The following is a 25674-nucleotide window of genomic DNA, read 5'->3' on the forward strand; positions in this document are numbered from 1 at the left end:
GATTGACAATGTTTTTCACATAGCTGGCTTCACATGCGCCTTATTTGTGATTGGCCAATATTTGCATATTGTTATTTGACACGTCAAATAGTGTTATTTGATGTGTATCTTTTTTGACACATAAAGACCCAAACGGCGTTCCATACACTTAACCAGCATGGCTACCACAGCATTCTGCAGTGATATGCCATCCCATCTGGTTTACGCTTAGTGGGACTATCGTTTGTTTTTCAACAGGACAATGACCCAACACACCTCCAGCCTGTGTAAGGGCTATTTGACCAAGAAGGAGAGTGATGGAGTGCTGCATCAGATGACCTGGCCTCCACAATCACCTGACCTCAACCCAATTGAGATGGTTTGGGATGAGTTGGACTGCAGAGTGAAGGAAAAGCAGCCAATAAGTGCTCAGCATATGTGGGAACTCCGTCAAGAGTGTTGGAAAAGCATTCCAGGTGAAACTAGTTGAGCAAAGGGTGGCTACTTTGAAGAATCTCAAATATAAAATATATTTGGATTTGTTTAGCACTTTTTTGGTTACTACATGATTTCATGTGTGTTATTTCACAGTGTTGACATCTTCACTATTATTCTGCAATGTAGGAAATAGTAAAAATAAAGAAGAACCTTTGAATGAGTACGTGTGTCCAGACTGGTGCTGTAGATCCTACAGACCCTACTGTGTACTCCCAAAACCACTTTTACATCGCCTCAAATAATATTTTTTTCTCTATAAGCCAATATGTAAATCATATAATATGTAAAGCATATACAGTGATTTTCATTGTGGCCAATGGAATGGGTGTAGTAAAAGGCCAGCAACACTCTGTATTATTCAGTGCCCCATGAAATGACACTATATATAGATTCTACAGACCCTCATGAATACTCTCAACCCCACTTTTACATCCGCACAAAGAATATTTTTTTCTATATAAGCTTATATGTAATGCATATACAGTGATTTTCATTGTGGCCAATGCAATGGGCGGAGTAAAAGGCTAGCAACACTCCGCATGATTCAGCACCCTTTGAAATGACACCATATATAGATTCTACAAACTCTAATGAGTACTTCCAACTCCACTTTGAAACTGGCACAAATAATAGTTTTTTCATTATAACACCAATATTGTGACATGCCAGTCTAAAATGTGTATTTTTCAACAGTGGTCTGAAAATAATGTTTTTAAAAACATATATTTTCCATGAATTGCTTCTTGAATTTGCTAAGAAGCACAGTAAAAGTAGACATTGATTCAAATGTATTATCTTTAGAATGATTTATCCACCTTGCAATGTTTTGAAATGGGGGCTTTTATTTTGAAGGTTTCATCATTACCATAGGAACGTGACGTCATCGTTAGTGCCGCTAGCAGAAAAATAGTCATCATCGGATATTTTCAAAAAGCGATTGGCAACACTTTGCATGTATGCGGAGACAGCTGTTTGAGACTAGTATTTATAGTTAGTTATTACAAAGGGACATATCTACAATTCTGTTGAGCTGTTACACGCTCATGCAGTCCATCACTTGTTGTAAGCGGTCATTGCCGCTCGTGCTCAGAAAAACGAATGACAGTTTTTCAGATCCCATCGATCGTCTTTCAAGGAAGGATACCTAGCCGGCTAGCTTTAGGCTATCCTTTACTCGAAGCTTAATGATAGGCATGCCATTTTAATGCACTAGCTACTGAACATGTCAATTACATTTTGTTTCATTCTTTATACTTGTAGCAACTGGTTGTGTTATTGTCACTGTTGGTGATGCAAGTTGTGACTTTAAATCTGTATCATGAATAGCCTAGACAGTTTATAAACATAGCTAGCCTAACGGTTTTAGCTAGCTTAATGCTATCTAGGTCTCCCCATTGCATTGAATTATTTTGTCAAAACTATTAGCCAGCTACCGTTCTACCGAAGAGAAATCGCAGCCAAAATGGATTCATTCTTGGACTATGAAGAATGCATCCAGGACTCACCTGCATTTAGGTTGGTAACCTTCACTAGGGCCTGGAGTTTTTCCTGCTCAGGTGTTAAGGAAAAACTCCTTGCTCCTCTACCTGTCACAACACTGGTCTGGATGATTTTAAACAATATGACACTATGACAATATGGTGCATTTCATAGCTTTGATGGTGAGTTTCTGGAGACTGTGGAATAATCTGGTTTTATTGGTTTTGCTCAGGCTTACCCTGGATAAGTGTCAAACTGATGTTGCAGAGCTGCAGAGTCGAGTGGAAAAGGTGCAAAGTTCTTTGTGCTCTGAAAATGTAGCAGCATGATGATTTTGCTTCTGCAGTGATGTCAATTGTAAGTGATAAATATCTGAGTGTGTATACCTCCCGATGCAGGTGATGAAGCTCTGTGGCAAGATGGTTGAATCAGGGCAAGCATACAACACAGCAAATCAGCATTTCCTCGCCGGACTGGCTGAGTTCTCCACGTATCACAAACGTGACAGCGTCATCATGGTATGTATGAACAGGGAGGGTTAAAATGTAGGAAAGAAGTGTTTGGGGCAATTATAAGGGACACAAATCATGAGGCTAAAATTTGAATTTGGTTCTGTTTTATTATCACTAAATTGATGTCTGTTGCGTTCTACTCTTCTGTCCTCATAGAACTGCATGAGTCAGTTCATTCAAGGACTACAGGAGATGATCAACTTTCATACTGTGAGTTGAGTTCCACTTGAGACGGATGATTGTTGTCCACTTGTTATGTGCTTTAGTCAGCGCAGGTTTTACTCTCCTAGTGGTTCTCTCCTGTCTTTAGGTGCTGTTTGACCAGACGCAGAGAGCTATCACTCAGCAGCTGTCAAACCTTCTCACACAGTATGTTGCCGTGTACACACACACACACACAGGTGCACTTATAACTTGTTATAAGCATGAGCCTTAATAATGTCTTATAATAAGGCTTAGGTCTCTCGATGTTTCAACATTTCAACTTACTCAAAATGGCTGGAATCTAGTCGGGATCATTATCATTAGGGTGGCAGGTAACCTAGCGGTTAGAGCGTTGGGCTACTAACTGCCGGTTCGAATACTCGAGCCGACAAGATGAAAAATCTCTCGATGCCCTTGAGCAAGGCACTTAACCCTCATTTGTTACAGGGGCACCATACTACTATGGCTGACCCTGTAAAACAACACATTTCACTACACCTAACAGGTGTATGTGTCAAAAGAAGAAGAGATAATTATAAGACAGTGTACGGGGGTCATACATGCTCATGACAAGTTTTACAATGCATTATAACTGCATCATAATGCATTATAAATGTCCTTTATGTCTTTGTCATTTAGGTTCATACCCCAGCTAGGAGAGACTAGGAAGGAGTTTGTGCGGATTGGGGAGGATCTGGAGACAGCGGCGGTGAAAAATGCCCAGATATACCGCCACAAAGTCACCGATGCAGAGCGTGCCAGCCATCTGCTGTTGGCCACACGCAAATGTCACCAGCACTTTGCCCTTGATTACTGCTTGCAGGTAAATGCAATAGCCAGATGCATAACCACAGATCAGTACATACAATTGGAAAATAAACTGCTAGTTATAGTCGAAGAATTTCACTTTAGTTTGAGGAAGTACTAAGTAGGGTTGCAAAATTTCGGAAAGGTGTAAAAAGTCTCCAACCCGGAATTCCGAAAATACCTGCTAACTTTGGAGACAATTTCTGGAATTTTGCAACCCTACTTGGGATTAGGGATGTTTACACAGGGTAGGAATTGTTAGTGGAGTGAGTAGCACTCAGGTAATTCTTACTTAGATGATTCTTTTCATTCTGCTCATAGTGTAAAGTACACTCAGCTGTGATCTTTTTTATTTTACCATTATTTTAGCAGGTAAGTTTACCGAGAACACATTCTCATTTACAGCAATGACTTAGGGAATAGTTACAGGGGGGAGGAGAGAGAATGAAGGGAGATGCAGTGGGGAGAACAAGTATTTGAAACACTGCCGATTTTGCAGGTTTTCCTACTTACAAAGCATGTAGAGGTCTGTAATTTTTATCATAGGTAAACTTCAACTGTGAGAGACGGAATCTAAAACAAAAATCCAGAAAATCACATTGTATGATTTTTAAGTAATTAATTTGCATTTTATTGCATGACATACGTATTTGATACATCAGAAAAGCAGAACTTAATATTTGGTACAGAAACCTTTGTTTGCAATTACAGAGATCATTTCCTGTAGTTCTTGACCAGGTTTGCACACACTGCAGCAGGGATTTTGGCCCACTCCTCCATACAGACCTTCTCCAGATCCTTCAGGTTTCGGGGCTGTCGCTGGGCAATACGGACTTTCAGCTCCCTCCAAAGATTTTCTATTGCGTTCAGGTCTGGAGACTGGCTAGGCCACTCCAGGACCTTGAGATGCTTCTTACGGAGCCACTCCTTAGTTGCCCTGCCTGTGTGTTTCGGGATGTTGTCATGCTGGAAGACCCAGCCACGACCCATCTTCAATGCTCTTACTGAGGGAAGGAGGTTGTTGGCCAAGATCTCGCGATACATGGCCCCATCCATCCTCCCCTCAATACGGTGCAGTCGTCCTGTCCCCTTTGCAGAAAAGCATCCCCAAAGAATGATGTTTCCACCTCCATGCTTCACGGTTGGGATGGTGTTCTTGGGGTTGTACTCATCCTTCTTCTTCCTCCAAACACGGCGAGTGGAGTTTAGACCAAAAAGCTCAATTTTTGTCTCATCAGACCACATGACCTTCTCCCATTCCTCCTCTGGATCATCCAGATGGTCATTGGCAAACTTCAGACGGGCCTGGACATGCGCTGGCTTGAGCAGGGGGACCTTGCGTGCGCTGCAGGATTTTAATCCATGACGGCGTAGTGTGTTACTAATGGTTTTCTTTGAGACTGTGGTCCCAGCTCTCTTCAGGTCATTGACCAGGTCCTGCCGTGTAGTTCTGGGCTGATCCCTCACCTTCCTCATGATCATTGATGCCCCACGAGGTGAGATCTTGCATGGAGCCCCAGACCGAGGGTGATTGACCGACATCTTGAACTTCCTCCATTTTCTAATAATTGCGCCAACAGTTGTTGCCTTCTCACCAAGCTGCTGGCCTATTGTCCTGTAGCCCATCCCAGCCTTGTGCAGGTCTACAATTTTATCCCTGATGTCCTTACACAGCTCTCTGGTCTTGGCCATTGTGGAGAGGTTGGAGTCTGTTTGATTGAGTGTGTGGACAGGTGTCTTTTATACAGGTAACGAGTTCAAACAGGTGCAGTTAATACAGGTAATGAGTGGAGAACAGGAGGGCTTCTTAAAGAAAAACTAACAGGTCTGTGAGAGCCGGAATTCTTACTGGTTGGTAGGTGATCAAATACTTATGTCATGCAATAAAATGCAAATTAATTACTTAAAAATCATACAATGTGATTTTCTGGATTTTTGTTTTAGATTCCGTCTCTCACAGTTGAAGTGTACCTATGATAAAAATTACAGACCTCTACATGCTTTGTAAGTAGGAAAACCTGCAAAATCGGCAGTGTATCAAATACTTGTTCTCCCCACTGTAATTAGGTTACGATGATGGTATGAGGGCCAGATTGGAAATTGAATGAATGTGTGATTCCTCAGAGAGCAGATGATGGCTGCTGAAGTAGGGCATTCCCAGCAGAGACTATTTAGCAGAGAACTCAGATGACAAAGGACTCACTGACAAAGACATCCTGGAACAGCGGGAGGGGTTTATTTGTTTAAGGTTTGAGTAAGCAGGTGAGAGAACACGTTTAGGTACGTCTAACAGAGCAGGAACAGATACTGTATGTCATCATAAACAGGCCGGTGCATAACCAGACAACCCATGACATGGCTAGACAGTAGCAAACGTGCATTTTAGGATGGCTATTAATGACAAGGATGAGGCCTGGGTCGTGTTCTTTAAGGTGGAATTAAAATAATAATAATTGCAACAGAAAACAAAATATGAGCGTTTCTTATTGGATAAGTGAAGGAAGTCCCTCCTTGTTTCAGTCCATGTTCTTCTGTTTGGTGCCTAATAAACAGAACCCAGAGTTAACGGAGTTAAGGCATTCATTTTGGTTTCTTCAGCGATTGGTGAGGTCATATTAATACGTTCAATGCTTTGAAATTCATTTTGTAAAGTTGAACAGATTTTTAGATTGTGGCTTGCATTGTTTTTGTTAATTTGTCCTTTTAACCATTGCTCTTCTTGCAGCTGAATAACTTCAAGGCCCAGCAGAAGCTGGACATCCTAAATTCTGTGAGTCACAGTTTCTAAGCTGTAGTGGGTGATCTTAAATGCAAACGTAGTTAAATACCCAAGTGAACACAGTGCAATGAATGACAATAAATAATTAAAACGTGAATTGTGAAGAACATTGGAGAGTGGGCATGTCATATTGAAACTGAAGATGTAGAATTGGTTGATCAGTCATCCCTATATTGTTTGTTTCAGGTGTTCTCCTACTTCCATGCCCAGTATACCTTCTTCCACCAAGGCTTTGACTTGCTGAGAGACTTGGAGCCCACTATGAAGTCCATGGCCGCACAGGTGAGACTACAGTGACAGACCAGACGATGTGATTATTAGTTGAGGGAAAGTCACTATAATTAAGGACAGGAGTTTTTACTGACCATGCGACCTGACCAGGAAAAACTCTGTAGCTAAAAATACCTGGCATAACTGTAAAAAAAAACTAAAATCGCCTGGTTCTCAACAACAAAAAAGGACATACTCTCCATTCGGTGTCAGTGGCCACTGATTGCATGCGGAAGTCAGACGTGCGCACTTTAAACTGGAGGGTGAGGAGGGGGATTTTTCCCAAGAGTTAATTAAATTAGCTAGTTTAATGTGAAATTTGTTACATTTAAAATTAAAACATTGAAAAAAGACTAAAAATAAAATTTGAAAAAGTCATTAATAAAAAAAATCTGAACGGGGAGGAGGTCAAAAGGGCAGGTGCTCGGGCACTGGTTGAGCCCTATCTGTGCTTGTGCCTGCCACTTAAATACAAAAAAATCTGTGCTTGTGCCTGCCACTCAGGGAGTATATAGTCCAGAATGCGGCTGCCAATATCATTGCCTACTGGTTCATTGAGATTTATGATAATATGCCCTTTGACAGCTTGCTCAACTCTCGACTGAATGTACAGCTAAAAGAAAGGACCTGGAGAATACCCACCTACTGATCCAGCAGAGAGTGAGTGTTATCATCAGATGCCAGACGCTCACAGTTGGTGAAGGATTATCACTTAACTAACACAAATGTGTGTGTTTGTGTCCAGGATGCCTCAGGGGAGCCCATACTACGTTCCTGTCCTGATGGTGGGGAAACCATACAGGGCTACCTCTTCAAAAGATCTCGGAGAAAGAACAAGACATGGAAGAGGTGAGCGAGAGAAACACATTCTTTACTGTGATACCTTACAACTTATGTCACACAATGGCAGTTAATTACTCCCCTGTATTCAACACGTCACTAAATCTCAAATCTTGCTTTAGATGCTGGTTCTCCATTAAAGACAACCAATTGGTGTACACAAAGTCACACAAGGTAGGACAGTTTATTTATGTATTTATTTGGTCTTTTGAGCAATCATTTATTATAGTTGTACTGCAGAATTTTATTACAGACATTTTTGTGTCCTTGAATAGTTGTGATTGACAGTTGTCTTCCTGTAGGAGGAGCCTGTGTCGCTGTTTGATGACCTCAGGCTGTGTGCGGTGAAGTCTCTGGACAGCATTGACCGCCGCTTCAGTTTTGAGCTGGTTTCTGTTAAAAAGTAGCTAAGCAGTTTTAAATTCTATATTTGTTGTTGTATTTACATTTTTTCTGAAGTTTTCCACCAAATGTTGTTTAAATGTATCTCCGTGGGGCTTTATCTGTGAGATAATAAAAACTCAGTCATTGAAGATTTAACAGTGCAAGCATCGCAGCTGATTTCGGATACAGTGGAAATATTTGACTTATATTTTGTATGTGACGCATTGAATTAAAGCAGAGCTCAAGTCCAAGTTATCCCTCATTGACCTGTCTGTCTTCCCTCTGCCCAGATGCTGTGCCCTTCAGGCTGACTCAGAGGAGCTGAAGCAGGCTTGGATCAGTGCCGTTCTAGGGAGCATAGACATGGCCTACCGCGAGAGAGTGGAGTCCCAGCAGCCTCAGGTATTTACAACTCAGACAAGCTTACAGACACATTAACAGATTTTCCATACTACAATATTTAACTACAATTGTCGAGCACTTAGATTTTTGTATTAAAAAAAATAGTACAAAGAAAACAAAACAAAGTCACATTTAACTAAACAAAACAGCATACCGTCAGTGTCCTATTGACCTATTAACGAATCTCTAGGCAAATACATTCTAACTAAGCCTCTGTGTGCCCAGCCCAAAGAAATCCCTCTGCCCCTCCAGAGCCCCTCAGACCCCCAGCCAGGACAGCCTCCTCAAAGGCCTGCGGCTTTGGTTGTGGCCCTCCAAAGTCCGGGGAACCACCGCTGCTGCGACTGCAGTGAGGAGGAGCCACGCTGGGCCAGCGTCAACCTGGGTATCACCGTGTGCATCGAGTGCTCCGGCATCCACAGGTACTGCCTTGCTAGTGTGTGGTGTTTATAGTCCTGGGGGACTGACAGGGCGTGCAGGCTTTTGTTCCAGTCCAGCACTTTCACACCTCATTTTACAGATCAAGGTCTCAGATCAAGATCAGTTGAATCAGGTGTGTTAGTGCTAGGCTGGAACAAAAACCTGCATGCCCTGTAGTCCTGTTAGTCCCCCTGGAGCTTCCCAAGACCGGTGTTACTGACCACCATGTTTCTGTTGTGTTGTGTTTTTTTTAACAGGAGCCTTGGGGTCCATCTCTCCAAAGTGCGATCTCTCACCCTAGACTCCTGGGATCCCGAACAGCTGAAGGTACTGTAGCAGAATTCTCACATACATGTTACAAATTAAAGTTGAGAAGCTCAAGATAAAATATTACAATTATGAGTAGTAGCCCTGAGATTTTCCTGCCTGCATGACCATCTGGCTATACCTAGGGCCAAGAGTTTTACTTGTCAGAGCTCATGGTCAGGAAAAAACGAATCGCCCCTAAGTATGAGGTTAGTTTCTTAACTCTTCTGCTCTGTTCTTCTCGGCAGCTGCTGTGTGGTCTGGGTAATGATGTCATCAATGGGATATATGAGTCCAGGTGTGCAGCAGAGGGCAGAGTAAAGCCTAGTCCTGGCAGCCCTCGGTAAGCATTTCGCAACAGAGGTTCTTTGGCAACACTGTCAAACCCCTTATATTCCCCTTACTTCGCTACTATGGCCTATTTATTGCCATACCTCCTCACGCCATTTGCACACACTGTATATAGACTTTCTTCTTTTTTTTCCTATTGTGTTATTGACTGTACGCTTGTTTATTCCATGTGTAACTGTGGTGTTGTTTGTGTCGCACTGCTTTGCTTTATCTTGGCCAGGTCGCAGTTGTAAATGAGAACTTGTTCTCAACTGGCCTACCTGGTTAAATAAAGGTGAAATAAAAAGAAATAAAACCCTTTATATAAGTCTCACATGTTCCAATTGAAAGAGACGTACTCCATCAATTGAAAGGCATTGCTTTTATTAAAGAGCTACACTGAATGAACTGAACTCTTAGAAAGGTTCCATCTAGAACCTAAAAGGGTTCTTCGGCTGTCCCCATGGGAGAACCCTTTGAAGAACCCTTTCCACAGGGTTCTACATGGAACTATTTTTTCCTAAGAGTGAACACTCTTAGGTTTCAAAAGACTTCACATAGGGCTTTACAATGTTTGATTTGAAACAAAACTACTAAAATAGTTTGACTCCCTGCACAGTCCCCTGCTTTAACAGTTATTCTCTCTCTCTCTTTCAGCCCAGAGAAAGAGACATGGATTAAAGAGAAATATGTGGAGAAAAGATTTGTGAAGGATGCCAGCTCGCCTGAAACACGTAGGTCCCTATCGTACTACTCAGCTCTGCACGAGTTTGATGTTGTTTGTGTGTCTCTGTCGGTCGGTATGTGTGTCTTTGTGTGAATTTAATGAGTCCTACTCCTAAATTTCGTCTCAGTCCATTCCTCTTTCAATGACGCTATTATTGTTACTGTAGAGATTGGGAGGGAGAATGCAGGACGCCAGTTGTACCGGGCTGCTTTCCAAGGGGACCTGGTCACCATGGCATCAGCGTTGGCGCAGGGTGCAGAGGTGAACTGGAGCCAAGCTGAGGAGGAGGGACGCACTGCTCTCATTGGCTCAACTTTTGGGGTGAGTAGCGCCATGGACATTATTTAAGGGTACAGTCAGCGATGCACAAAGTAATCAGCAATATCAAGCTGCTCAGGACATTCAATCCCAGGGCTAAACTTCTCAGCTGTTTCGGTTTTGCAGTTATCACACTGAAGCTATTGAAGTGCACCGATGCACATGTGCAGATATTCTGTGATACTCTTGAGTGCATCGTGATGCATCATCTGCAACATCATGGCAACGTAATATTGCTAAGTCTGTTTGACATAGATTGTGTTATATTTATACTTTAGCATGGTAGGCCCCCAAGGTTATCCTGACTAGGTAGTTTGTTTTATGTGTATTTCTTTTTACTTCAGGGCCCTAAACATGGGTTGTGCACTTGTCTTACATGTATATGCTTTTCTGTCTGTCTGCAGGGCTCCCTGTCGGCCTGTGAGTTCCTACTGCAGAATGGAGCCAATGTAAACTACCGTGACCAGCGCGGTCAAGGTGCCCTTCACACTGCAGCCACCTGGGGCCACACAGGGTGAGGGTCACACCCATAGAGATACATCAGTTCCATATACAGTATATGTATGGTGTTGGAATAGTGTTCTATTTAATTCACACCAATGCTTTCCCACAGACTAGGGTTGGGCGATATTACTATAGTATCGTCTATTGGCGATGATTGACAGCTAGGTAGCCTGAATGTCAAGAGCGTCGGAAATAAATGATCTGGGCGGGTCAGAAAACCCCCTGACCCTCCATGGCCAATAACCTATCCTCCTACTAGGCCTATCATAAAAGCTTTAAGACAAGTTAGAATGATATACAGTAGCCTATATCCCAAATATTCAAATAGCCTCAGAAGGTTGACGCTTTAAAAAGGAAGAAGAATGAAAGTCGGAGTCTATAGGACCTAGGCGTAGGCTATTCTCAATCACAGCTTTACGAGAGCGATAGAACAAACAATATTAAGGGAGGATGAGGCAAATAGTCCTAAAGCGATTATTATCCAGTTCTAAAGACGGTAGACTTTGCTTCTATTCAGCCCTTGATTTATAACTCACTACCGTGAGACGGCCCATTTGACTGATAATTTGCTCCATCATAGCATGTGTCACAAAGACACACACACACACACACACACACACACACACACACACACACACACACACACACACACACACACACACGGACACACATAAACCTGTTTCACTTTGGCCAATAGGGGGCGATACCATCGTCCAACCATAACACAGTCAGGGAATACAGTATATAGAGCAGGGATGGGCAACACCATAGACTACGGCTGGCTATTTTACAATATCTACACTATGCATGCCCAAAACGTAGCTTCGTTTTTAACTGGTATGCTATTGGAACAGTGCCTGTAACTAGGACCCAGAGTTTATAGTCAGGGTAAAGTCCTTGGCCTACATATAGCAGTAGAAGAAGTACTTCCAGGTCAGGCCAAGGGTTTTCTTAAGTTTTTGGGGTCAGGGACCCCTTTTGTGATAGCAAATTCCTCCGGGATCCCTTCATAATCAGAACACAACTCCTACTTGAGAATTCAATAAAAAAGCATGCAAAGGGTTTTACTATGATTTCTGCAGTGCATGATCGGACTAACCAAGTATCTGGCTCCTTTTCTTCTTTTTTAAAATAATTTGGTCGCTGACCCCTTGCAGTACCACATTGAGAACCACTGATGTCTTAGGCTATAGTATATCAGTATATGATTGGTTAAAATCTGTTTGGTGGGTGCAAATGAATAACTATCATGTTTCTCACAGGCAAGTGTGTCTACTTCTAAAAAAGGGAGCCAATCAGTATGCAGTTGACGAGAGGGGGCAGGACCCACTCGCCATTGCCATAGAGACAGCACATGCCGATATTGTAACCCTGTAAGTAAATCCACTCTGAAATGCAGGAAAAGTGGAAGCTTTGTGGTAGTTTGTTAATGCCCTGTATTTTTTGGGGACTGTTTTCCAGACTACGAATGGCTCGCATGAATGAAGAGATGAGAGACTCCGAGGGATTCTTTGGATCTATGGGTAACATTCACTATGTTGATGTTTAATAAAATGCTGATACCTTTATTTGTTTCTCGCCTGTAGGCCTTTACACTCGTACCTGTATACGGGTTGAAAATGGAAGATATGTTAACTGATAAGTGACTAAATTGGAACGCAGTGGCTGCACAGTAACATGCTATACATGACATCAGAGCTCAGGGCCTCCACTTCACAGCTCTGTATGGGTTTTGACCCGTCAGCTTTTCTGAAATTGAGCACCGCACGTGACAAGAAGTTGCCCCCATCCTTCCCACTAATTGGGCATCTTTTGCAAATGTTTTGTTGTCTGAGTGAGGGGAATGCTGTAAATTTACATTTTACATTTAAGTCATTTAGCAGACGCTCTTATCCAGAGCGACTTACAAATTGGTGCATTCACCTTATGATATCCAGTGGAACAACCACTTTACAATAGTGCATCTAACTCTTTTAAGGGGGGGGAGGGGGGGGTTAGAAGGATTACTTTATCCTATCCTAGGTATTCCTTAAAGAGGTGGGGTTTCAGGTGTCTCCGGAAGGTGGTGATTGACTCCGCTGACCTGGCGTCGTGAGGGAGTTTGTTCCACCATTGGGGTGCCAGAGCAGCGAACAGTTTTGACTGGGCTGAGCGGGAACTGTACTTCCTCAGAGGTAGGGAGGCGAGCAGGCCAGAGGTGGATGAACGCAGTGCCCTTGTTTGGGTGTAGGGCCTGATCAGAGCCTGAAGGTACGGAGGTGCCGTTCCCCTCACAGCTCCGTAGGCAAGCACCATGGTCTTGTAGCGGATGCGAGCTTCAACTGGAAGCCAGTGGAGAGAGCGGAGGAGCGGGGTGACGTGAGAGAACTTGGGAAAGTTGAACACCAGACGGGCTGCGGCGTTCTGGATGAGTTGTAGGGGTTTAATGGCACAGGCAGGGAGCCCAGCCAACAGCGAGTTGCAGTAATCCAGACGGGAGATGACAAGTGCCTGGATTAGGACCTGCGCCGCTTCCTGCGTGAGGCAGGGTCGTACTCTGCGAATGTTGTAGAGCATGAACCTACAGGAACGGGTCACCGCCTTGATGTTAGTTGAGAACGACAGGGTGTTGTCCAGGATCACGCCAAGGTTCTTAGCACTCTGGGAGGAGGACACAATGGAGTTGTCAACCGTGATGGCGAGATCATGGAACGGGCAGTCCTTCCCCGGGAGGAAGAGCAGCTCCGTCTTGCCGAGGTTCAGCTTGAGGTGGTGATCCGTCATCCACACTGATATGTCTGCCAGACATGCAGAGATGCGATTCACCACCTGGTTATCAGAGGGGGGAAAGGAGAAGATTAATTGTGTGTCGTCTGCATAGCAATGATAGGAGAGACCATGTGAGGATATGACAGAGCCAAGTGACTTGGTGTATAGCGAGAATAGGAGAGGGCCTAGAACAGAGCCCTGGGGGACACCAGTGGTGAGAGCACGTGGTGCGGAGACAGATTCTCGCCACGCCACCTGGTAGGAGCGACCTGTCAGGTAGGACGCAATCCAAGCGTGGACCTTGCCGGAGATGCCCAGCTCGGAGAGGGTGGAGAGGAGGATCTGATGGTTCACAGTATCAAAGGCAGCCGATAGGTCTAGAAGGATGAGAGCAGAGGAGAGAGAGTTAGCTTTAGCAGTGCGGAGCGCCTCCGTGACACAGAGAAGAGCAGTCTCAGTTGAATGACTAGTCTTGAAACCTGACTGATTTGGATCAAGAAGGTCATTCTGAGAGAGATAGCAGGAGAGCTGGCCAAGGACGGCACGTTCAAGAGTTTTGGAGAGAAAAGAAAGAAGGGATACTGGTCTGTAGTTATTGACATCAGAGGGATCGAGTGTAGGTTTTTTCAGAAGGGGTGCAACTCTCGCTCTCTTGAAGACGGAAGGGACGTAGCCAGCGGTCAAGGATGAGTTGATGAGCGAGGTGAGGTAAGGGAGAAGGTCTCCGGAAATGGTCTGGAGAAGAGAGGAGGGGATAGGGTCAAGCGGGCAGGTTGTTGGGCGGCCGGCCGTCACAAGACGCGAGATTTCATCTGGAGAGAGAGGGGAGAAAGAGGTCAAAGCACAGGGTAGGGCAGTGTGAGCAGAACCAGCGGTGTCGTTTGACTTAGCAAACGAGGATCGGATGTCGTCGACCTTCTTTTCAAAATGGTTGACGAAGTCATCCGCAGAGAGGGAGGAGGGGGGAGGAGGGGGAGGAGGATTCAGGAGGGAGGAGAAGGTGGCAAAGAGCTTCCTAGGGTTAGAGGCAGATGCTTGGAATTTAGAGTGGTAGAAATTGGCTTTAGCAGCAGAGACAGAAGAGGAGAATGTAGAGAGGAGGGAGTGAAAGGATGCCAGGTCCGCAGGGAGGCGAGTTTTCCTCCATTTCCGCTCGGCTGCCCGGAGCCCTGTTCTGTGAGCTCGCAATGAGTCGTCGAGCCACGGAGCAGGAGGGGAGGACCGAGCCGGCCTGGAGGATAGGGGACATAGAGAGTCAAAGGATGCAGAAAGGGAGGAGAGGAGGGTTGAGGAGGCAGAATCAGGAGATAGGTTGGAGAAGGTTTGAGCAGAGGGAAGAGATGATAGGATGGAAGAGGAGAGAGTAGCGGGGGAGAGAGAGCGAAGGTTGGGACGGCGCGATACCATCCGAGTAGGGGCAGTGTGGGAAGTGTTGGATGAGAGCGAGAGGGAAAAGGATACAAGGTAGTGGTCGGAGACTTGGAGGGGAGTTGCAATGAGATTAGTGGAAGAACAGCATCTAGTAAAGATGAGGTCAAGCGTATTGCCTGCCTTGTGAGTAGGGGGGGAAGGTGAGAGGGTGAGGTCAAAAGAGGAGAGGAGTGGAAAGAAGGAGGCAGAGAGGAATGAGTCAAAGGTAGACGTGGGGAGATTAAAGTCACCCAGAACTGTGAGAGGTGAGCCATCCTCAGGAAAGGAACTTATCAGGGCGTCAAGCTCATTGATGAACTCTCCAAGGGAACCTGGAGGGCGATAAATGATAAGGATGTTAAGCTTGAAAGGGCTGGTAACTGTGACAGCATGGAATTCAAAGGAGGCGATAGACAGATGGGTCAGGGGAGAAAGAGAAAATGTCCACTTGGGAGAGATGAGGATCCCAGTGCCACCACCCCGCTGACCAGAAGCTCTCGGGGTGTGCGAGAACACGTGGGCAGACGAGGAGAGAGCAGTAGGAGTAGCAGTGTTATCATTGGTAATCCATGTTTCCGTCAGTGCCAAGAAGTCGAGGGACTGGAGGGAAGCATAGGCTGAGATGAACTCTGCCTTGTTGTAAATTAAGAGGTATTTTAAGTGTATTTTGAAAGATGAGACGTTGAGGATTATAATCAATACCGCTGTGATGTCATACAAGCAAGCCAAACACCTGTGAGTCCAAATGTGCACTTCACATTTCCATAAAACTCATGTCATATACAGTGCCAACGTTTATGATCACTATGTTGATGTACAGTTACAAGATGACATGGCTTCATACCCTAGGTTGTTATGAACAGAATGAGCCAATGTTTGTCTATTGTGAAGAAAATTTGCGGCAGAACTTGCACCTAAATGCACACATGACTCCTTTATGACTCCTTTTTAAGATTGTATTTTATAACTTAGCTAGTCATGTTGGCAATAGAACAAGCTTTCAAATTATGCCCACCTGACCCAGATTGCCATTTATAATGGGACGTTTTTGAATTGCGTAAACAACAACAGTAATTATGCTGGGGACAATAAAAGGCCACTCTAAAATGTGCAATTTTGTAGCACAACACAATGCCACAGATGTCACAAGTTTTGAGGGAGATACAACTGGCATGCTGACTGAATTAATGTCAACCAGAGCTGTTGCCAGAGAATTCAATTGTTAATTATTTTACAATAAGCTGCCTCCAACATTGTTTTAAAGAATTTGCCAGTATGTCGAACTGGCCTCACAACCGCAGACCACATGTAACCACGCCAGCCCAGGACCTCCACATCCGACTTCTTCACCTGTGGGATCGTCGGGGGGGGGGGGGGGGGGGACTCATTCTGATTGACTGAGCCTGGCTCCCCAGTGGGTGGGCCTGGCTGCCAAGTGGTTGGGCCTATGCCCCCCCCCCCCCCCCCCCCCCAGGCCCACTCATGGCTGCGCCCCTGGCCAGTCATGTGAAATCCATAGATTAGGGCCTAATGCATTTATTTCAATTGACTGATTTTCTTATATGAACTGTAAATGTTGCATGTTGCGTTTTTATTTTAGTTCAGTATAAAATGCACAGAAAACAGTTCTGCGGTGAACTGTTGTGTCCTCAATTTTGGTCAAATAATTTACCCGTAATCTCCAAACTGCTCCCTTTGAATTGCTACCATGCTTATGCATATGCTTTTCATATTTCTTCTGTAAGAAACATTTCAATTTAGCCCTATCCATAGAGTCCAATTCCAGTTGCAAGTCATAGTGATTTCCAGAGTTGAGGTGAACCAATCGACCCAACAATGTTTATCTAAACTTTGTGAGTAGACTTTGTTCTTTCACCTTCTGTGGTATTTGTCTGTAGCTTGGCTGACGCCACCCACATGGTACACAGCTAGGGAGTGCTGTGCCCCACTGGTCTGGACAGGAATTCATTTGTTGGTGCAATATTCATTCAGAAATAGAGCACGCTTTGATTGGTTATCTCAAACGTTAAGACCTCTCGTTTGGATGTGAAAAATCTAACATTTGTAAAGGAAGAGGGCGGTGCTCCGGGGCTGTGTGAGGCTGTCCATGAGGGTGTTTGAGAGAGAAAGACGAAGAGAACAAACCAGTAAAAGCACAGCCCCCTTCATTATTGACGCATAGTGCTGACAGCATCTAACAGCCTCCCTAGACTCTGTAGTCAGGAGGACTTCGAGTTTTGGTATCAGCCAGACTTCTCTGTCCGTGCTGAATGTGAAAACTCCTAGAATGCTATTTTGCTGTGCCGGGTTGTATTCATTAGGGCTCACCATAGCAAAACGTTTTGCAATGAAGACTAAAATGGCTTGTTTTTATTGAACAAGTACAGATAGTTCAGCCTGTTTCACTCTGTTTCATTTCGTGCCTACTAAACACAACCCTTAATTGAAACACAAAATGTTGCTGAAATGCTTGTGTGTTTCTTTCCAGGTGACGATGAGACATTTCAAGACATCTTCCGTGACTTCAGTGATATGGCTTCTCACGATCCAGAAAGACTCACCCGTCGACAGTTCAGCAGAAGCGGACAAGAGGAGGGACAGGACAAGAGGATGGTGAATTACCAGCACAAGGCAGAGAAGGAGGAGGAAGACACATAGGGAGAATCTCAATTGCATACTCCTCGTGTCCTCTCATCTTGCCTCTTTCTAAAAACCCATTGGAGGAAAAGGTCAGACGGGTGGGGCCTCTGGCATTCTCATCCAATGGGTTTTGAGAAGGAGGTGAGGAGAGAGCACACAAGGATTATGCAATAGAGATTCTCCCATGTAAATAAAGAGGAGGAGACCTAGGGTTTGGAATTCTAAAGGAAAAGGGGCGTTACCACTTTTCAGGTCAAGAATGGGGAACCCAGGGGTGAATCCAATGAGGTGAAACGTTCACAACGTTGCAGGTAGAAATAACATGGCTCTCAGTTCTACATAACAAACACTCACACCTCATCTATACAAAACATCTACAGTATATCTAAACATTCTGTAAAGTTGCTCCCTCCTGGTCCTTCAGGGCTGCAGTGTCGGACAGTTGTCATTGTGCCTCAGCAGTTAAATAACAAATCAAATTCTGACTTGAACAAAGTAAAACATATAGATTTTTTAAACTTTTTGAGGCACACTTTTAAAGTTATTAGAAAAGTTCCCTGAACAGTTTTACAAAGAAAAAGAAAACTTAAACTACTAGGCCTACTGCTACAAGGAAGCAAACGGTCTCAGGATCTCAATCCTGTTTAGAACTTATTATATTCAATGTTACAGATGCATATGAACTGTGTTTGCTCAGTCTGCTGTAATGCCCAAAAAGGACATAAATAAGGAATATAAAAGGGTTACATATTGAAATACTAAAGTATTATATTTTTTATGTATTGTTATTAGCCACTCCAATATTTCAGATGTTATTAGATGACTTACACTTACTGACTGAACTGCTGCATGCCATAGCCTATACATGTTGCTAATTACAGGTCATCTGAGGGAACAGTTGATTCTTGTTGAACGTGGGGTGTATTCACTAGGAACCAAACAGGACGAAACAGGGAGGGACCTACCCAAATCTGTCCAATAAAAACTCGTTTTCATTGCAGAACATTTTCTGTTGTGAAACATTTTTGTTACATTGTGTACTAATGATTACACCCCGGTTAATCTTTCAATTTGAGTCTGGATCAATCCCATTGAAAGCAATGGCTCCTTATAATAGACTGTTATTGTTATGTTTTTTTTGCAGAGGAATTAAGTGGACCAAAACTGTAAAATGAGAATGCAGGGATTTAGAATGTATTATAAAGCGGGTAGTTTGGGTCCTGGATTATAATTGGCTGAAACAGCATTTCAGCTGTGTGTATATCAGACAATATGACGCAGAAATACTTGTTTACTGTTCTACTTATGTTGGTAACCAGTTTATAATGGCAATTAGGCATCTTGGGGGTTTGTGGTATATGGCCAATATACCACATCCCCTTGGGCCCTATTGCTTAAATATAGGCCTATTATATATTATTTTACTGAGGCACAGTCAGATATAATAAAATGTGTCTTAATACTGTTTTGAGTTTTTATTGAATTATGGTGCACTGTGTCCCAGATGTGATTGAAATAATGAGTAAATGATGAGTACAGTCCTTAATGGAAAAGTAATTTTTTACAACCAAATCTCTATTTTGTATGTAAATGGATTGTTATAGAAGGGTCCAGACAAATATTTTGTGATTTCACCTTTTATAGAAATTGACCCCAGCAAACAGCAAATCACTTCCTCATCCTCGTTGTGTAGTATGTGGGCCCTGAAAAAGACATGAACAAGGCTCAAAAAACACCAAAATACATAATTTTAGAAACAGCAAAGCTCTCAGTATTGTGATGCAGGTCTTTAGATGTTGTACACATGAAATTGTGTCATACTGAACTTTATACACAACTTTATATTCCATTTTGTTGTGACTCCAGAGATACCCCTGTCCATTTTACAGGTAACTGCCAAATTAAAGGAAACACTTAACTAAATGAGGGGTACAAAATATATTGAAAGCATGGAGTGCTTCCACACAGGAAGTTCCAGACACTTGTAGAATATATGCCAAGGTGCACTGAAACTGTTCTGGTTGCTTGTGGTGTCTCAACGCCCTAATAAGGACACTCACTATATACTCACTATATGCCACTGACACGGCCCGCTACCAAAACCTGCGGACTCTCCTTCACTGCAGCCGATGTGAGTAAAACATTTAAACATGTTAACCCTCGCAAGGCTGCAGGCCCAGACGGCATCCCCAGCCGCGTCCTCAGAGCATGCGCAGACCAGCTGGCTGGTGTGTTTACGGACATATTCAATCAATCCTTATCCCAGTCTGCTGTTCCCACATGCTTCAAGAGGGCCACCATTGTTCCTGTTCCCAAGAAAGCTAAGGTAACTGAGCTAAACGACTACCGCCCCGTAGCACTCACTTCCGTCATCATGAAGTGCTTTGAGAGACTAGTCAAGGACCATATCACCTCCACCCTACCTGACACCCTAGACCCACTCCAATTTGCTTACCGCCCCAATAGGTCCACAGACGACGCAATCGCAACCACACTGCACACTGCCCTAACCCATCTGGACAAGAGGAATACCTATGTGAGAATGCTGTTCATCAACTACAGCTCAGCATTTAACACCATAGTACCCTCCAAACTCGTCATCAAGCTCGGGACCCTGGGTCTCGACCCCGCCCTGTGCAACTGGGTACTGGACTTCCTGACGGGCCGCCCCCAGGTGGTGAGGGTGGGAAACAACATCTCCACCCCGCTGATCCTCAACACTGGGGCCCCACAAGGGTGCGTTCTGAGCCCTTTCCTGTACTCCCTGTTCACCCACGACTGCGTGGCCATGCACGCCTCCAACTCAATCATCAAGTTTGCGGATGACACTACAGTGGTAGCCTTGATTACCAACAACGACGAGACGGCCTACAGGGAGGAGGTGAGGGCCCTCGGAGTGTGGTGTCAGGAAAATAACCTCACACTCAACGTCAACAAAACAAAGGAGATGATTGTGGACTTCAGGAAACAGCAGAGGGAGCATCCCCCTATCCACATCGACGGGACAGTAGTGGAGAGGGTAGTAAGTTTTAAGTTCCTCGGCGTACACATCATGGACAAACTGAATTGGTCCACCCACACAGACAGCGTTGTGAAGAAGGCGCAGCAGCGCCTCTTCAACCTCGGGAGGCTGAAGAAATTCGGCTTGTCACCAAAAGCACTCACAAACTTCTACAGATGCACAATCGAGAGCATCCTGTCGGGCTGTATCACCGCCTGGTACGGCAACTGCTCCGCCCACAACCGTAAGGCTCTCCAGAGGGTAGTGAGGTCTGCACAACGCATCACCGGGGGCAAACTACCTGCCCTCCAGGACACCTACACCACCCGATGTCACAGGAAGGCCATAAAGATCATCAAGGACAACAACCACCCGAGCCACTGCCTGTTCACCCCGCTATCATCCAGAAGGCGAGGTCAATACAGGTGCATCAAAGCAGGGACCGAGAGACTGAAAAACAGCTTCTATCTCAAGGCCATCAGACTGTTAAACAGCCACCACTAACATCGAGTGGCTGCTGCCAACATACTGACTCAACTCCAGCTCACTTTAATAATGGAAATTGATGGAAATTGATCAAAAATGTATCACTAGCCACTTTAAACAATGCCACTTAATATAATGTATATGTATATACTGTACTCTATATCATCTACTGCATCTTGCCATCTTTATGTAATACATGTATCACTAGCCACTTTAAACTATGCACTTTTATGTTTACATACCCTACATTACTCATCTCATATGTATATACTGTACTCGATACCATCTACTGCATCTTGCCTATGCCGTTCTGTACCATCACTCATTCATATATCTTTATGTACATATTCTTTATCCCTTTACACTTGTGTGTATAAGTAGTTGTGGAATTGTTAGGTTAGATTACTCGTTGGTTATTACTGCATTGTCGGAATTAGAAGCACAAGCATTTCGCTACACTCGCATTAACATCTGCTAACCATGTGTATGTGACAAATAAAATTTGATTTGATATGTTGGTGTTTCCGTTATTTTGGCAGTTACCTGTATCAGCAGGCTACATGGAAAATGGAACCGCTGGAGTTGCGCAAAAGGGCATTAATATAACATTGCGGATAAAGTTTGGAATTATACAATTTAATGTGTACAACATCTAGACCTGTATCACTGTACAGAGAGATTTGCCGTTTCTAAAATGCCGTTTTGATGTGTTTTGTTCATGTTTTTTTCAGGGCCCCTATACAACACAACGAGGATGAGACAGTGCTGTTTGGGGTAAGTTTCTCTAAAACATGTGAAATATCAAGAAAGGTATTTCTTTCTTTTAAAGAACTCTATTTACATATTTTTTTTTATAGATTTGGTTGTAAAAAGAAAACCTTTCCTTTAATGTAAGGTAGCCTACTGTACAACAGGAGTCTCGAAGAATTTCAAAATACATGCGCATAACACTACGTCATTCGAAGAGCGACCAAACTGAACGCATGAGCATATGACGGCGCCAGTCCTTTGACCCCATTTTAGACATCGCAGGACTGTTTTATACAGCTACTTGCTAATGTTGATCAATTAGCTGTTGTTTTAACTTGTTGACCGGCCAGAGACACTATCATTGCTGGCTAGCTTTCCGACTCATCTGCCCAGATGGTCTTATTTCGTTAGCTAGATCTTGACATTGTTCAAGTTGTGGTTGCTAATTAGCTAGCAGCAGGGCCCATTTTCGATGCAGATTGCTTGTTTCAGGACTTGCATTTTCTCGTTGACACAATAACCACATATACAATTGATTATTCGCCGAGCCTAGGTACTGAGTTGATTGTCCATAGTGTCCTTCGCACAAATGGATGGCGAAGAGGACGAATTCTTCTCCGGGAACCACTCTGGTAAGAACGGCTTTGATCCCGGCTCGGCGCGGACTACTGTAGCTTGCTAACGTTAGCCTAACCCTATTTATTTTATAACCCTATTATCGGTTAGGTCCTATTGGCAATAGGTTTATTTAAAAAAACGAATTATTAATAATAGTATTACTTTTTTTGTATTTGTTATGGATATCGTTGGCTGCTGCCAAGGCAACAACTCACTGTTACTCTTCCTGTGGTCCAGCAAAAATTAAGGAAGTACATTATATCATTTTTAAACATTAAAATACATTTTACAACAGGTTTCACAATACATTAATTGTGTGCCCTCTGGCCACTCGGGTGGCATGTCTTGTGGGGTATGCATGGGTGTCAGAGCTGTGTGTTAGTAGTTTAAACAGACAGCTCGGGGCATTCAACATGTCAATACTTCTTACAAAAACAAGTAGTGATGAGGTAAATCTTTCTTCTACTTTGAGCCAGGAGAAATTGACATGCATATTATTAATGTTAACTCTACGTGTACATTTAAGGGCCAGCCGGTGCTACCCTCTTCTGGGTCAGTTGTAATTTTCCCAAGGCCCTATGTGGCACCTGACCACACAACTGGGCAGTAGTCCAGGCGTGACAAAACTAGGGTTACTGTTGCATCAATGTTATTGTGTGCACGGTCCTCATGCCCGTTGTATATGATACACATATCTGTGAACATTAATTCTGGAATGCCAAAAAAAGTGTTGGTTATGTCCTGGTCCTGTAGATGGTGGTGGCACCCCGGTACAGGACGAACATGCTCCTGGTTCAGATGCGGAAGAGGAGATGAGGAATGAGCCACGCCACTCTGAGGTAAGGGGATAGTTATCTAAGCAAGACGTTCAGATAACCAGTGTGGTGGTCAAGCCCTCTTGATTTCCAGACCATCTTGCACATACCGATTTAACATTTAAAAATAAATATACAGTATCAGTCAAAAGTTTGGACACCTACTCATTCAAAGGTTTTAATTTATTTGGACTATTTTCTGCATTGTAGAATAATAGTGAAGACATCAAAACTATGAAATAACGGAATCATGTAGTAACCATAAAAGTGTTAAAAAAATATTTTATATTTGAGATTCTTCAAAGGAGCAACCCTTGACAGCTTTGCACACTCTTGGCATTCTTTCAACCACCTTCAAGTGGAATGCTTTTCCAACAGTCTTGAAGGAGTTTCCACATATGCTGAATACTTGTTGGCTGCTTTTCCTTCACTCTGTGGTCCAACTTATCCCAAACAATCTCAATTGGGTTGAGGTCATGTGATGCTGCACCCCATTAGTCTTCTTCTTGGTCAAATAGCCCTTACACAGCCTGGAGGTGTGTTTCAAAATCAAATCAAATTTTATTGGTTACATACACATGGTTAGTAGATGTTATTGTGAGTGTAGCGAAAAGCTTGTGCCTCTAAGTTCCTACAGTGCAGCAATATCTAACATGTAATCTAACAATTCCACAACTACCTAATACACACATCTAAGTAAAGGAATGGAATAAGAATATATTCATATAAATATGGATGAGCAATGACAGAGCGGAATAGGTAAGATGCAATAGATGGTATAAAATACAGTATATACATATGAGATGTGTAATGCAAGATGTGTAAACATTATTGAAGTGGCTTTATTAAAGTGACTAGTGATCCATTTATTGAAGTGGCCAATGATTTCGAGTCTGTATGTAGGCAGCAGCCTTTGTGTCAATGATGGCTGTTTAACAGTCTGATGCCCTTGAGATAGAAGCTGTTTTTCAGTCTCTCGGTCCCAGCTTTGATGCACCTGTACTGACCTCGCCTTCTGGATGGTAGCGGGGTGAATAGGCAGTGGCTTGGGTGGTTGTTGTCCTTGATCTTTTTGGCCTTCCTGTGACATCGGATGCTGTAGGTGTCCTGGAGGGCAGGTAGTTTGCTCCCGGTGATGTGTTGTGCAGGCCGCACCACCCTCTGGCGAGCCTTGCGGTTGTGGAGGGTGCAGTTGCTGTACCAGGTGATAATGCAGCCCGACAGGATGCTCTCTATTGTGCATCTGTAAAAGTTTGAGGGTTTTAGGTGACAAGCCAAATTTCTATAGCCTTCTGAGGTTGAAGAGGCGCTATTGCGCCTTCACCACACTGTCTGTGTGGGTGGACCATTTCAGTTTGTCCGTGATGTGTACGCCGAGGAATTAAAAACGTTCCACCTTCTCCACGGCTGTCCCGTCGATGTTGATAGGGGGGTGCTCCCTTTGCTGTTTCCTGAAGTCCATGATCATCTCCTTTGTTTTGCTGACACCACACTCCGATTTCCCGCACCTCCTCCCTGTAGGCTGTCACGTCATTGTTGGTAATCAAGCCTACTACTGTTGTCGTCTGCAAACTTGATGATTGAGTTGGAGGCGTGCATGGCCACGCAGTCATGGGTGAACAGGGAATACAGGAGGGGGCTGTGCACGCACCCTTGTGGGGCCCCAGTGTTGAGGATCAGCAAAGTGGAGATGTTGTTTCCTACCTTCACCACCTGGGGGCGGCCCGTCAGGAAGTCCTGGACCTGTTGAAAGACAAATGATAGTCCCACTAAGCGCAAACCAGATGGGATGGCGTATCGCTGCAGAATGCAGTGATAGCCATGCTGGTTAAGTGTGTCTTGAATTCTAAATAAATCACTGACAGTGTCACCAGCAAAGCACCCCACACCACCTCCTCCATGCTTCACGGTAGGAACCACACATGTGTACATCATCCGTTCACCTACTCTGCGTCTCACAAATACACAACGGTTGGAACCAAAAATCTCAATATTTTTAGCTAGGCACACCTGTTAATTAAAATGCATTCCAGGTGACTACCTCATGAAGCTGGTTGTGGGAATGTGCAAAGCTGTCATTAAGGCAAAGGGTGGCTACTTGAAGAATCTCACACTTTTTTGGTTACTACATGATTCCTTATGTGTTATTTCATAGTTTTGATGTCTTCACTATTATTCTACAATGTAGGAAATAGTAAAAATAAAGAAAAACCCTTGAATGAGTAGGTGTGTCCAAACCATTGACTGGTACTGTAGTATCCCATGGCTCTATGCTGACCTTTTTTGGAAGGAAAAATGTAGGCTCACACAGAAATTTAGGAGGACAATGAAAAATAAGGTAATAAAGCTAGAATCCTTAATTTTTCTAGGGGCACTAAATAAAAATGTCAGGTCGAACAGCAAAATATTTAGGGACATGTGCAAGTAAAACGGTCACACTGTAGAGC

At 43.8% G+C, this 25674-nt stretch overlaps 2 protein-coding genes across 5 annotated transcripts in view; both read left to right on the forward strand.

Moving 5' to 3' along the window:
• Nucleotides 1–1406: 1406 nt before the first annotated feature.
• zgc:162872 (BAR_ACAPs and ArfGap_ACAP domain-containing protein) lies at nucleotides 1407–19014 on the forward strand. Of its 3 annotated transcripts, none has more exons than XM_038961686.1 (22): nucleotides 1407–1992; nucleotides 2189–2246; nucleotides 2355–2474; nucleotides 2625–2678; nucleotides 2779–2837; nucleotides 3312–3495; nucleotides 6205–6249; nucleotides 6445–6540; nucleotides 7114–7188; nucleotides 7274–7377; nucleotides 7491–7542; nucleotides 7671–7771; nucleotides 8043–8154; nucleotides 8380–8576; nucleotides 8832–8901; nucleotides 9129–9223; nucleotides 9868–9944; nucleotides 10104–10258; nucleotides 10660–10769; nucleotides 12022–12132; nucleotides 12221–12282; nucleotides 17406–19014. In XM_038961686.1, the coding sequence occupies exons 1-22, from the start codon at nucleotides 1940–1942 to the stop codon at nucleotides 17573–17575; spliced, it is 2160 nt and encodes a 719-aa protein (XP_038817614.1). In that variant the 5' UTR covers nucleotides 1407–1939; the 3' UTR covers nucleotides 17576–19014. The 3 variants fall into 3 exon arrangements, with proteins under 3 accessions (XP_038817614.1, XP_038817616.1, XP_038817617.1); XM_038961688.1 differs by having other exon boundaries at nucleotides 8407–8576; XM_038961689.1 differs by lacking the exon at nucleotides 7114–7188.
• A 3006-nt stretch (nucleotides 19015–22020) lies between these two features.
• The window catches only part of LOC120018466 (protein IWS1 homolog), a 32370-nt gene continuing 28716 nt past the window's right edge, over nucleotides 22021–25674 (forward strand). For both annotated transcript variants that reach the window (XM_038961690.1, XM_038961691.1), the window contains exons 1-2: nucleotides 22021–22426; nucleotides 23166–23251. In XM_038961690.1, coding sequence (XP_038817618.1) covers nucleotides 22384–22426; nucleotides 23166–23251 — 129 coding nt within the window. In that variant the 5' untranslated portion in view covers nucleotides 22021–22383. The remainder of the gene's footprint in view (nucleotides 22427–23165; nucleotides 23252–25674) is intronic.

The sequence above is a fragment of the Salvelinus namaycush genome, chromosome 23 (genome assembly GCF_016432855.1).
Source record: "Salvelinus namaycush isolate Seneca chromosome 23, SaNama_1.0, whole genome shotgun sequence".
Classification (NCBI taxonomy): domain Eukaryota; kingdom Metazoa; phylum Chordata; class Actinopteri; order Salmoniformes; family Salmonidae; genus Salvelinus; species Salvelinus namaycush.

What these genes read in the sequence shown, in the direction of transcription:
- zgc:162872 (XM_038961686.1), top strand. Translation starts at nt 1,940, where the DNA reads ATGGATTCATTCTTGGACTATGAAGAATGCATCCAGGACTCACCTGCA. An exon ending in AACGTGACAGCGTCATCATG is followed by an intron (nt 2,475 to 2,624) that starts GTATGTATGAAC and finishes CTGTCCTCATAG; the next exon opens with AACTGCATGAGTCAGTTCAT. An exon ending in AAGAACAAGACATGGAAGAG is followed by an intron (nt 7,378 to 7,490) that starts GTGAGCGAGAGA and finishes ATCTTGCTTTAG; the next exon opens with ATGCTGGTTCTCCATTAAAG.